The sequence below is a fragment of the Parus major genome, chromosome 3 (assembly GCF_001522545.3).
Source record: "Parus major isolate Abel chromosome 3, Parus_major1.1, whole genome shotgun sequence".
Classification (NCBI taxonomy): domain Eukaryota; kingdom Metazoa; phylum Chordata; class Aves; order Passeriformes; family Paridae; genus Parus; species Parus major.
In genome coordinates, this window is record NC_031770.1 from 41,787,643 (window position 1) to 41,801,401 (window position 13,759).

Below are 13,759 nucleotides of genomic sequence, written 5' to 3' on the forward strand. Positions count from 1 at the left end.
CAGATTTTTCAAGCCAGTTCTGGGCAAGGCAGCAAGAATTCAGTAGAATACATGAAAGAGGAGGAGGTGGTCGCTGGAGGATGATGTTGGGATCTGATCTGAGGAAATCAATGCAGAAAAGAGCTGGGGTAGTAGATTTAAATGGTTACTAAAAAATCAAAGTAGGAAAATGGGAGAAGGGGAAATCTTATGACTGAAGAGAGAATATTCTGGCAGTCCTAGAATTAGTCAGAACCTAAATATAAAGATATCAGTTCTTTCTAGTTCTGCCTTGTGGTCCACCTACCAGCAGTGTACGCTCTCGCTCTACCCCCACATCCTCCCACCTACTGTTGACAGCAGCAGCAATCATTCTTTGCTCACAATAAACATGAGGAGAAGCATCAGCAAGCTTTCCAAAACTGTAATGTAATGTGACTGAGGCTTTTTTTTAGTTACAAATTGAAGGGATTCAGACCTACAGCTCCCTCCTCTACATCACAAGGATATTTGTCATGGGTGAGCTCAAGGAATGTTTATCACTACTCTTATTGACGTGGAGTGTTACAGAGGTGAGAGTATTGCTGCAGTTTGCTTCTGAGAGCAAGGAGGTCTGTTCTTTTACACACTAACAGAAATCTCCAAAATTGTGCAAATTCACTGTAAATGACTGTCAAATACATTGTGCAAAATTTCTTTAAATAGTACTTCAACCAGGCATTAAATCCCAAGTCTGCTTCTCCTTTGGGACTGCAGGATCTTTGTCTGGGGTGATTTCTTGCATCCCAGCTGCGATTGTTTGGCTGAACAGTGTTTTTCTCTCCTTTCTTGGCTTTTAGGTATTTCATTTCTCACAAACCAAACAAGACCTGGCAACAAGTGTTCTGGTTTGCCATCAGCATCGCTATAAATAATGCCTACATCCTCTACAAAATGTCAGAGGCCTACCATGTGACAAGGTACAGCCGGGCACAGTTTGGTGAAAGACTTGTAAAGGAGCTTCTGGGCTTGGAGGACACCTCACCCACCCATTGATGCTTTGCTCTTGGTGGCGTAGGCAGGGGCTGGAGGGAAAGCAGAAGATACCACACCTGGAGTGGCAAAGCAAGGAACTTGTGACACCACCAGTGCTGTCATCCAAAAATGCCAAGTGATGCCACTAGAGAGGTGCAAACTGTGCTCCTAGTATCAGCTGGATGTAAACATGTCATGCAGAAGGTGGCACTGGAAAAGCTGACACAAAATGCATATGTGAATGCCCTGTGGGAATCTGTACACCCAAAACAGACTTAAATTAGCCATCATCTCAATGCTATTTGTTGAACAGGGTCATCTTGTAAAGTTCCTCTTGGGCCAAGAGCTTGTCAGAAGCTGGCACAGCTCAGCAGTCCTAGACAGGTATTACAGGAAACTCTGCCCTTCCTTGGAGGTACTAAATTGCGGGACAAGCCCCGTGAGGCTGCAGTGTGGGCTGTGGCTGAGCGCGGCTGCCGTCCCGCGAGGCGTCACTGCCGTCCTCCGCTGGGACAGGCGGAGCAGCCCAGCACAGGAGCACTGCAGCAGGCATCTTGACAAACACCACCTTCACAGGCAGGCAGCCAGGACCTGAAGACCAGTCGTGACTTTTTCTTTCTGTGTTGTTTTTTTTCCCCCCTTGTTTTGTTAATGTAACATAAGACAATTTGATCCCAGTTAGAACACAGGAAAATTAGGAGAAACCAATTACATCCGTGAATTTAAAATGACAAATACATTACACTGCTTTTCTTTTTTAACCAGGATGAAATGTTTTATACATAAACAGTGTTTAATACTGTAAGTATTAGCAGTGAGTAAACCAGTAAGTAATACTGCCTCACGTCTTAACTGCCACGGTCAGTGTACAGGTGAGAAATCAAAATATATCAACTATATTTTTTCTTGATTTCAACTGTATCTTAAATGTTGCTTAAATAGCTAATGTAATGGACTGTTAAAGTTTTAAGAACAGCAATTTCTTGCTTTTTCTTTGGTAACTGTCAAGACCTTTTTGGTCCACTTTAGAATTTTGTTTGGCACACAGTTGGCAGAGGAAAAAAAAAGTCACTAATAGCCAAGTGTTTCCCATTATCACTGTGGGGTGTTCTGTAGGAATTCTTTTTGGTAGAGTTCAGGGCTTGTCACAGTAGTTGTAATTAAGCAGATTACATGTTTAGCAAAATAACGTAGCATTGTGTCTTAGAGAAGGAAAGAAGTCCAGTTGCAACCAACCTTAAACCTTGTTTAAACAACAGAGCAAGCTCAAAGAGTTCTTCTGTTCTCAGTGACACTGTAGAGGACAAGCATCATCGTGAGCTGGTGGCCAAGGCCATGTTTTGGTGCTTGTGGAATTTGGAAGTCACTGGAGTTTCAGAAAGCAATGCCAAGAGAGAGGTATGATTGAAACCAGGGAATCAATACTGACGGGAAGTACTACCCTGCCCTCTACACTTTATTGATTTCAGTCCACAACTCATCAAAAAACTCCATATTCTGAAGGTTAGCAATGATGAATTGCATTAATTTACAGGGCAAAAACCATGTTGATTAGAGGACCCCAAGCCTGAAAAGTTTGACTCCCAAAGAATGACTCGAGTTGATTCAAGAGGAATGGAGTGAATGATTGATTTATCAGTGTAAATCTTACCAGGTTACATGTATCTGTCTGGCAAGAGGCAATAGAGGGTAACCAACATAGATGTGGAAACTCCTCAGATTTCATCGTTCTGTGACGTGCAAATGCACAGCATGTAAATAATAACAGAGGAAGAATCCAGCAGGGGTTAGTAAATGAATGACTAGCCCATGGAGTATCCTTGCACTGACACCTTTCTGTTTCCACCAAAGTCTTACTGTTTGGCATAGGCCTAGAGGCAGATCTCACCTGGTTGCAAGGAGAGAAGGGGATGGCCAACTCCATGGTGGTTCTGCTCGTGCTACAGCTAGGAGCTTGTCCCACACATCCTGCTCTGCCTGCCAGCTGCACAATGAACAGCAGAGGCATTCCTGAGCCTCCTTTTCACTTCTCAGTCCACGAGGTCTCCAACCAGGAAACATGAGAGAAAGGACTTTGTGCACTGAGACCTCCACAAAAGAAGGGGGTGGGTTGGTACCACTCTAGCCCTTGACAGTGCCAAGCTGCACAGAAACCCAAGGATGAGTTCAAAATTTCTTGGCCCTGCAGAGAATGGAGACCACCCCTCTTCAGACTGAGTGTGTTTGATAGCTGGTTCTTGTCAGTCTTCTAAGTATTCAAAGGCAGAAAGAAGCTAGCCTGAAGCATGAAAAATAAATGTTCAGCAATATAAACCTACAGTTTCCTTTTTTTCAGGAAATTACAGAGTGTGTTCTTATTGCTCCCTGCTTCAGACAAAGCCAGCCTATATTGGATCAGGAAGTGTAGCTACTAGCTCATTACATCCCATAAATTTATATGGTAGTTAAAACTAGGGCAGTAAGGAAAAGTTTTGCTGAAACTTTGCTGATGGGATGGCTTAAACGAACAGTAGCTGCTTCCTTACACTCCCATGCCGTGCTGGGGTATGTGCAGGATACCCTTGCTCCCAGCAGACATGGGATAGTTTCCAAGACCACCTTGGAGCCACTTGGCATTTCTGAGGAGTAGGCAGACCACTCTCCAGCTATGTTGTAGGCCCCTGGGATAAATCTGGAGCCCTTGGCCAATTGTTACATAACTATGTATGCTTAAAGGCCTGGATCTAGGCCATCCCATACACAAAATGCCTTTTCTTTTTTAGGTGACAGTAGGCCTGAGGCCTTGGAATATTTAACTTTTCACCAATGTATGCAGTTAATTATGTGGATTACTTGAGCTCAAATCATGAGATCCTAGCTTTTTGCCTCAGGGACTGGGTCCTGAGTAGTTTTCCCTAGAATTGGTGTTGACGGGGGATTACACAGTGGCTGACTATTACAGGGAAGATGCTTTAGTCTCCTTTGTAAAGGAGAAAAATGAAGACAAAATTATAGCTTTGCAATGAATTTCATTTTCTTAGCCTTAACTATCCCTCATCATTTTGAACTGTTGTTCTTATCATGCACAAACATTCCATAAGTAAGCAAAAATATTTATATATATTTGTATGTACAAAAATGCCTGGATTTTGGCTCTCGAAGCCGACAAGCAAAAGCCACCAAAGTCTAGTCTATATCTACAGATGACTCTTCCCCTTCATCTTTTCCTTTTATTGACTGGAAGTGAGTGGATAGGGCTGGGGAAAGTTAAGATTTCTCCTTGCTGAAAAAGCATCTTGCACTTTTTCTGTTACAACAACCAAGGCAAAGGAATTAAAGAAGATACAGGATAATTTTTAAAAGGCTTTAAAAGTTTGTCAATTGCAGTTCAGCCTGTGTAGGATTATTTCCTTTACTGCAAACTGGCTTACTCAGATTTGGTTCCCCAACTGCTTGTAACATTAAAGCTTCTCTGTAATTAAAGGGGAGGAAAAAAGTCTCAAAGTAGTGCAAGGATGCTCGTTATAGTGTGTGTGTGTCTAATTGTGCAATAGCTTGTGAAATGATAGTTTGGGTTGTTTGTAGCCTTAAGACAATCTGGGTAAGAGATCTGAGAACTCAGCAGTAGGTAAAATGCAGTCGAAATGCTGACCAGGTCACAGAGCAATGTCTCTAAACTTTTTCAGGAAAAAAAATAAGTTTGACACTGAAGTAGTGAAGGGAGCACAGCACAGCTCCTTTCTCTCCTTCTGAATTGAATTTTCACTGACTGACATGTACTTCTAAAAACTGATAATTACTTGTTCATGGTATGCAAACTTTGTTTCAAAGAACCGGGACCATCAGTGAGACGTACCGACCACCTTCTATGCACAGTTCTTTCAGGAAATGTCTGTTGTGCCACGATCCATTCTTGGAAACATTTCCCAGTGTGTGATACCGCTCTTGCCAGAGCTTAGAGGCCACTGGGAAGTGGTTTCCACTGTTGTCTTAGTTGAAAAATGCTTCAAGGGCTTGCAGGAATTCTGCCGCTTTTTACTTCAGCCCATCTATACACTTGACAATAGGGCACAATTTAAAGAAATCTTATCTCCATTTTCTGTTTCTATTCTCTATCCCCAGCCCTTCTATATACATTTAGTCTAGGAATTATGGTTTATAGAAGTACAACTTTGTTTTCTTCAGAGAAAATTGAATTTAGCAACTCAAAAACAGCATTCCTGTTCTTTACCTCCAGCTACATTTTTGTGACCTTTTTTTTTTTTCCTGAAGATGTTATTTTCTTTCTAACAGTTATTTAGAAGTCTGTCTTGAGCTGGTGAGTAGTGAAACAGGCCTCCAGTATCTCATTCTTCCACACCTTAGTCCACTCATGCTAGAGCTGATTCACTGACGAGGGGGGGTTATGCTGCTTTGATAATTCTGTGTATCTCTGGTGCTTTCCAAGCAAGGATTGCAAAGTGCTGTAACAACCTCAGCACCCGTGAGACATCATTAGCTTATCAAAGCTCCTCTCCTACCAGACACCAAGGCACAGCCTAGATAAGGTGGGTGGTGAAACTGTAGAGTTTGCATTCCTGCTGATTAAGGCCATGTTCTGTGTTTTCAGTGACTTGGTTCTTGTTCAAAAGCACTTTTCCAAACTAGAAATGAAAGCATGCCAAATATCATTTCCCCCTAAGTAAGGGGACTTAGCACGGATTCCTTCATACAGGCTGGCATGAGTCAAAACCAAATTGCACTAAAGGTGAGAGAAAATTTGATAAAATGTAGAAGCCCAGCAAGCTAGAGGATCTTAGAAGAGATAAATGGAAAATCTGAAGCTCTGCAATAGTCCAGTAAACAATGTGAAATTCAGACAAATAATGACTGAGTTGAGAAAAGTCACTGAGGCTTAGATGGAATATGAAGTCTTCCATCCACCTCTGTTACAGAGTTTGCCATGGTACTTTCTTCAAGCTCAGATTGATGTAAGATTGGTTGCTTGTAAAACAAGCTCATCTCAGTCTGGCTGAGAAAAACATTCAAGTGTCAAAGGCCTGTTCACAGTTTCACAAAGGCAAGGAACTCTAAGCTCAAAGCAGGTATATATTTGGCCTGCTGTTAACTAGGATACTTGCACCAACACATCACATCATCTACTCAGAAGCAAGCCTGTTATCAGTGCTACTTGATATATATTCATTCTTGTTCCAACTCTTCATAAACTTACCTTCATTGCCAGAAGCATCATGAACTGGAAACACCTCTATCATCACCTCACTGTTGGGAAACAGCTGAGAACAGCTGTGTTTTGTAAAAAGGATCTTCTTCTAAGTGACATCTTTGTCCCTCTGGAAATCCAGCCCTGGAGAAGGTTTCTGCCCCACACTTTCCTTTGCTTCCCTCATTCCTTGCATTTAGAACATATCCAAAGCATCCTGAAGGTTCTTGGTCAGTCTGGAAGACTTGACAACAGAGAGTTGCCCTTCAGTTTACTTTTGCAGCGTGGCTTTGCTGGTCCTTTCTGCTGTTTTGCAGATCTCAGATGAATGAAGCAGGGTATTGTTTCTGCAGGCTGTTCCAATTGCAATCACTGTGAAGGTGTTGTCTACTTTGCTCCACTAGTGCTGCCCCAGCAGGTTTGGATGGACCCCAGAGAGGTTTCAGCAGCACCACACCCACTGCTCCAGCTGTGACATTCCTCAGCTCTGCATTGCTGTCATAGACAGACCTTTGACAGGGTCTGGGGATTTTCTTTGTGTTTTGCTTTGTTTTTTGAAGCCCTTTCACTCTGATGGGTTTGGTGAACAGCTGTTAGGTATCACGAAAAGGCCTTAAGTGGTAAATCCCTTTTGTATCACACTTTAGAAGTAATAATTGCTTTATTGGATGACAAGGTGGTCCACGTGGTGTGTAGTGCGAAAACCTTACCCACAAAAGCATCATTTTCTGTACCTGAAAAACCTCGGATGGCTGGGGGCCCTGGGTGAGGAGCCCAGTGGCAGAGGACTGTCATGCTGTGCTGTAGGACCGTGACGTGCAGGACCTGACTGGGGAAAAAAGCTGGGGAGATACAAGATCACAAATTGCAATACAAGCTCCTTGGACAAGGAGCCTTCATAGTCAAGCTGGTCTCAGAAGTTTTTCTAGGAAAGGGAAAATGCCAGGCCTGTGCAGTTTGCTCCCAACCCTGGCAATTCTGTTTCTATAATAAACACTCCAGCAAATGCTTTCACACTTCAAGTATTTACACTGTGCTCTGGCCTTCAGAGCATTTTGACCTATTTCCACTAGGTCCCCCCAGAAAGCCTAGAAATTGAAAAGCAAAGCACAGTGCACTAGGTTCGGCTGTCCAGAACCCCAACCCACTTGTGTCAAAGTAACTTTGTGGTCTTGTTCTCAAATAATCTGTGTCAAGGCATTTGCAAAACGTGACTGCTGAACAATTTGCATGTCTCTGTGAAACATAGTTGCTCATTTGATGGAAAACAGGTTGCAGGTCTCTCAAACTTATTTTGCAACCTGGATTTTTCTTCTGAACATAAACCAAATCTTTGCTTGGTATTTCAGTACTGAAATAGGAAACCAGCTTGATCCCATGGTCTGGGGTGATGTAAGAGATAACAAAACTCAGGTTTATGCCAGTGATTAATCTGATCCTGTAAAGGTGAGGCTAATCAGCATGGTCTGACACGAGGAGGAGTTCAAGGGTAACAATGGGTTTGAGAAGGCAGAGAAGAGTTCAGAGGATGGGCATGTGGAGGGAGAGGAGCCAGGTGATCCCTTCTAACTCTCATCATTCCAGCATGTTTACCCCCTTCTCCTGCTGCCTTTGAATTAAAAGAAAAGGCTGATGTTTAACATAACCAGTCTGCATAGCTGATTTAGTAACACAAACCCTGCTTTAGCTACATCCCTGGCCTCACTGCAGGCCTTTCCTTAGACTATACATGTTCAGTAGTCATCAGCCTTGGAGTCACAGCACTGCTGCATGTCAGCACAGCATGGAAGCTAAAGATCATGGAAGCACCACAGTAGAAACAGGAACAGTGGGGATTCCAGAGAAGGAGTCTCCCCCTCGACATTTTGTTTTCATTTATTTTTCAATGTGTGCAACTTACATTCCATCAAATGCAGTGACAGTTCCAAATGCGAAGATGGGCCTTAGCTGGCTGAGTGCTTTCAAGACCGCTGGGCTGTGCTCTCACCATCAGCAACTGCGGTTCTGTTGCAAAGTTCCATATTCTTTATAATTCTGAAGATTTCTGTTGAAAACATAAATTACAGAGGTAAAGTATTCACTGTAAATGACTTTTTTTTTTTTTTCTTCATTTTAAAAATCTTCTCAGAGCAATTTTATAACAGCCAAGTCTTTCAGGAAATGCAGGTGTGTGACCTCTTCACAGTAAGAGACACACAACTGTGTTTCTGCATGGGACAGGGAACTACTTTTGTGACACCGGTTTTGTTCTACACAAAGGCACGCTTGCAATAAATTTTTACAAGTTTTGTACACCATAAGCTGAATTCCGAGTTCCAAAAATGTGAAGTGTGGCAACAATAACAAAATGGATTTATAGTATCACTCTGATATCTTGTCATGTGATTTTATTTCTTCAACAAAGTTTGTTTACAATCAACAACTTTGAAATACAGTCAGATATATTACCCGTTGCTTTTCCTGTCTCGTTCTTTTCTGAAATAGGTGGGGAAGATGTTTGGTCATGCTCTGGGTGTGTAAGTGAAAGGACATTGAGAATATACTGCGAGTTACATGTTCACACTCTGAAAACACTAGAATCATAAACCTACCATCTTTATCCAGCCACTGGTGACAAAGGAATTTTCTTTAGTAAGAACTGACTTGAAAAAGCCTTCCAGTGTAGTCTGCACCCAGGCATAGGAAAGGGGACCTCTGTCCCCCCCCATGCCATCCTGACCCGACAAGCAACGCTTCCCAGCCACGTCAGGGCAGAGCAGGATGGACACAAGGACAGAGAGAGCTGTCCCAGCTCTCAAGTATCCCTGCTGAACAGAACCAGCTCACTGCTCAAGCTCTTCCTGATGAGCATTGTCTGTACCACCAGTGGTAGCCACCAAACCCACAACCTGCATGCCAAACCAGTGGCATTTGCAGGCACAACCAGACACGTGTGATCTGCAGATGGCAGCTGTTTCACAGCTCCAAGTCACCGAGTTGCTAGGACCTGGTTTAAACCTTACTCCAAGGCAGCAGAAGCCTTGCAGGAGAACACAAGTGGGGTTGCAGTCGGTCTTTGCCAACAACCACAGTAAAGATTTCCCCCCTGCCTTGGGCTGTGTGGCTGCAGAGGCTCCCCTGGGACCAGGCTGCCCAGCATCTCCAGGTGTGGGAGTGTGGCTCAACACTGACCTCTGGCCAGGCTCTGTCAGGCTGCCATATCTGATTTGCTCAGGGTGTTTCTTTTCCACATGAAGGAATTGAGTTTGCACCTAAGCTGTGATAAGAAAAAGCCAGAATTCCAGGGAAAACAAAACATTAACAGAAGCAGCCAGCAGCAAGCCCCTTAACTTATTTGATGTCTTTATGAACACAATTCCTCGGTGGTGACTATTTTCTGGAGGTTGCTTAGTATCCCCAAAAGTGTGGGAGGGCAAGAGATTCTGGCTGTTCAACACAGCCAAGATCTTAGAAATCTTTTCAATATGTAAGTAGCTGCATTGGCAGCCCTTAATGCTGGTCTGAAAAGCAGTCTGGCCTCTTCACACAGGAAACAGACTCCTCCTTTGCTGTGTGGTTTTTGCACCACAACAGTCACTGCTGAGCAGCACGGGAGGAACTCACAGGTTTCTGCTCTGAGAGGTCACATCCACGCTCGAGAAGCAATCAAACCACAGTGCATGCCTGCAGCTCAGAGTGGGGGCTGGCTCATCCCAAAGGAGTGCAGAGGCTGGAAAGGTGTAGGTGCATCATCAGGGTGATGGAGCAGCGTGACCACACCCTGGCTCAGGGCTCCTTGAGATGGGCACAGCCGCACACAGGTGGCTCCCTACATCGCTCCATGGGCACACACAGCTGGAGAGACCCGAGGGGAGGATCACAAGGCCCTGAGTGAGACCAGCTACACACCAGATGAGATGTGCAGCTGTGGCATAAACCAAATGAGGATTTCTCCTTGCTCCCTGCCGTGGCTGGGGAGTCGTCCCCAGCAGCACAGCACTTCGTTCCCTGGATGCACCATGACCAGAGCTAACGCTGTGTCTGATCAGGCCACACCATCAGAGGTACAATAAGCAATGCAAATCATCTCTAGCACACTGATTGAATAAAAGAAGGAGTTTAATTTACGAAGTTACGAAACCCAGGATCTGATTGACACAGACACACGCGTTACCTTGGCGCTGTCATTTACAACACTGCATACATTCAGATCAGGCCAGGGCCTGCAGTAACTCAGTTTCCTGTGGAATTATTCTCAGGAGAATTTGCAATTAATTCCGACAACATGGTCTTTGTTAATTAAGCCAAACTTAACATTCCCTTTTGCAGTGTTTTCTAACATCCTATTGCACTTGTCCCTCTGTCCCCAGAGAGGAACAGAGAGAATAAAAATGCCACCTCACAGACACTGCAGAGAAGAACACCCCCAGCTGTCACCAAGTCAAAGCACAGACTCTCCTAAAGCACCCCCACCTGAGATTTGAAAAAGCACTTTACAGGCAGTAACGAATGGCATCTCATCAGACCCCTGCAAAGCCAAGCCATCTCCTCTCTCCTCAGGGCCGGCCTGTGCAGCAGTTTCCTTGGATTGCAGCACAGTCACAGTTTTGTCCTTGGGAATGAGAGGTTAAGAAGTCAATACCCAAAAGGCAATGGGAATTGAGAAGACGGAAACCTCTCTGGCTTCTCTGATATTCCCACTTCCCCAGGTGAGGACTTGGACAGGATTCTTCAGGAACACCCGTGCCAGGGATACTGGTGTGGGATTCATGTATCTCACCGGGGTTTTTTGCAGATTACATTTCCTGTCACAGGTTCTTCCTGGGAATCTACAGTCCATCCTTCATCAAAGAAGCAAGAGCAGCAGCAAGGGAGGTTCTCAGATTCATGGGGAACTGGCAATCCACAAACTTGGATGAGAATCAGCTCCCCTGAGCAGACAGACTCACCTCCTGCAGCGCAGCCATCACCCTGCACTGGCCTGGAGGCAGCTGCTACCAACTGCAGTGTGAACATGCCGAGGTGCAACAAGCCAAAATATGCTCCTTTTTCTACTTCTGTGACTCAGGGTTGGAGTGCAATCTTAAAAGAGATGTTAGATATTCTCCTGCCAGATTCAGACTCCCCAAGGGCAACAAGGTGGGATTTAAGATGGCAATGTTGTCTCAGACCCTTTGGGGAAACAGCAGAGCAAACCTCTTCCATCTCTCCTTGACACACACAAGATTTAGAAACAGTCAGCTGCAATGATGCCAAATAATAATCCCCAAAAAATGGAAAAGTTTGAGGGAAAGTGGGGAGGGGAGAGACATTTATTTACTGTAAGACTAGCATCTGCAAGGCAGCCACACCAAAATAAATTGCAAATCACTCTCAGGAACTGGAAGTGTTTGTTGCCTACTAGTCTATCAGTATCCCAGCCTTCTCAGACTGAAATTGTCTGGGATAAAGACCAAATTTATGAATGACCAAAATGAATTAATGGGCATAGTTATATCTTGGACATATGGACTGGAAAAGTCGGTCTCCAAGCATAAGCAACTGTATTTGCACATAGCCACAGAGGAAAGATCCCATCCAACACTTGCAAAGAAAAATGTAATTCTGTGCCTGCTGGTGTTCCTCTGGAGTGTGTGTGCTGTTCTTCTCCTTGACACCCCAATTCAGCTTTTTTCAGTCCTCTCCATCACTGTGTCAAACAACTCACCACCACCTAAACCCCACAGAGCTACTTGTGGTACTGGCTGGAAGAGAGACATCCCAACAAGTAGCTTGCATAACATCAGCAGAGCATTTCTGTGTTTGGATAATCACCTTTTTTTTTTTTATTCCTGTCCTGTAATTAATATTGAATAGGTAGAGCGTTCTCTGTTCAGTAAAGCAATTTCTAAAGTGCCACTGCAGAGTTCCACAGTTTGTCTTTTCAGACACCAAGTAATGTCAAGTATTTACTAAATTGGTCACGGATGATCACCCACAGTTTGCAGCCAGGCTGAGCAGGAAGAGCTATTAAATACTGCAAGTCAGGTTTAATAAGCTTACTAAAATAGAAGAAATACTTGCACATTTAATGAAGAAAACCTGTTACTGCAGCCAGGAGCTTGAGGTGTGTGACGCTGGAGTATCTGAAAGGTACTTCAGTAGGACTCAGACCAGCTGTTAAACATCTGTGGCCCTTTCCTGGACAGAGCAACAAACTGGCCACAGTTTAAATCAATAATCCTTACACAGCAGCGTTCTCTTGCCTGAGATGACAGCAGCCAATTCCAAGGTATGGTGCACTACAGTGATTTTAGAAGCTGCTTTTTTGAACAAAAGAAGGCCCCCTGACCTGGGGCAAGTACACACAAACACACACCAGGCACAGACATTCAAGTGGAGTCAGTAGCTGCCAGCAACAGCTTTCTGTTGTTCATGTGATAAGCAAAACAAATCCAGGAACTTTTTCCCACAGGCCAGCATATATAATCTGTTTCTCATGATTTTTCCAGTAGCATCACCACCACATTTCAATACAGAGTGGTGGTTCAGCAGGCCAGTGGTAAATCACAGATCATGAACAGCTCGCAGGCACTGAGAGGGACTCCTCCCGGATTGCCTCCCCAAAGAGCAGCCTGCAGGGGTGATGATCTGGCTCCCTCTGAGCAAGGGAGAGCAGATCCAAACACAACCGGGCTGCAAGGGAGCTCCCAGCCCCAGGGAGCTGGAAATGCTGTCCTGCAGCTCTGTGGGTGGGACCCAGCCTCATGCCTGTGCATCAGGTTTAACCACCAGGCATGCCAGACCCTACTCTTCTCCCCATGTGCTCACCCTACCTGTTGTCTCACTGGTTTTATGGCCCCTGGTCCCAAGCAGCTCTGCTTCTGTGCTGCAAATAACCAGATGGCTTTTATGCTACCTGGAAGGAGAAAACTGCAACAGAAAGAGAATGAGAAAGGATTTCCTCTGTCTATTTTCGAACAACTAGGAGATGTTTATGACATGGTGAGGTTCCTGGCTGCACGAAAGTGGTGCCCTTTCCCAGCTCTCTGACAGAGCCTCTCTAGCAATGACAGCCTCACAGTAACCTGCAGGATTTCTTTTTGCCTCAGGTAGCTTAACCCAGTTTTTCATGTGGATAATGCAAATCAGCAGCGGATGAGATTTGATGTGGCTGCTGTTCTCTGGGGCTCTACACAAAGGCTGAAGCACCCAGGAATGTGCTCCACCTTCTTAGGGCAGATTTCTGTAAAAATGGCTGGTTGCAAAGCTCCCTTCCCTCACTGAAAGAAAACCATAACACCTTATCTGAAGTCATGGGAAGTTATACTTGGGGTTCAAAAAGTTGCCCTTCTCTCCTGTCAGCACCTCAGGCCTCACAACTCAGGTGTGACAGAGGCAGTCAGCAGGACACAAACTGCTCCCTAGGCAGGTGACCTAAATCCTGCTTTGCCCAACGATGCTGCATTGCACTCATGGGGTTTCTGTGCTGCCTTCCCTCCCCTCCCCATCAGCCAGGTGCTCCAGGGTGTCCATCCCCTCACTCTGGAGCAGTGCAACTGCTGCACAGTCCCTAGGGCTGATGAGAAGTCTCCCCTAGAGAGGGACAGCCTTCAGAGGGAGGCT

General features: G+C 44.8%; 1 protein-coding gene across 1 annotated transcript in view; it reads left to right on the top strand.

The window, feature by feature from the left end:
• The window catches only part of PGBD5 (piggyBac transposable element derived 5), a 64,683-nt gene extending 60,026 nt beyond the window's left edge, over nt 1-4,657 (top strand). Inside the window, exon 9 of the mRNA XM_015622427.3 lies at nt 819-4,657. Within this exon, the coding sequence (XP_015477913.1) occupies nt 819-1,014 (196 nt within the window). The 3' untranslated portion in view covers nt 1,015-4,657. The remainder of the gene's footprint in view (nt 1-818) is intronic.
• Nucleotides 4,658-13,759: the final 9,102 nt, after the last annotated feature.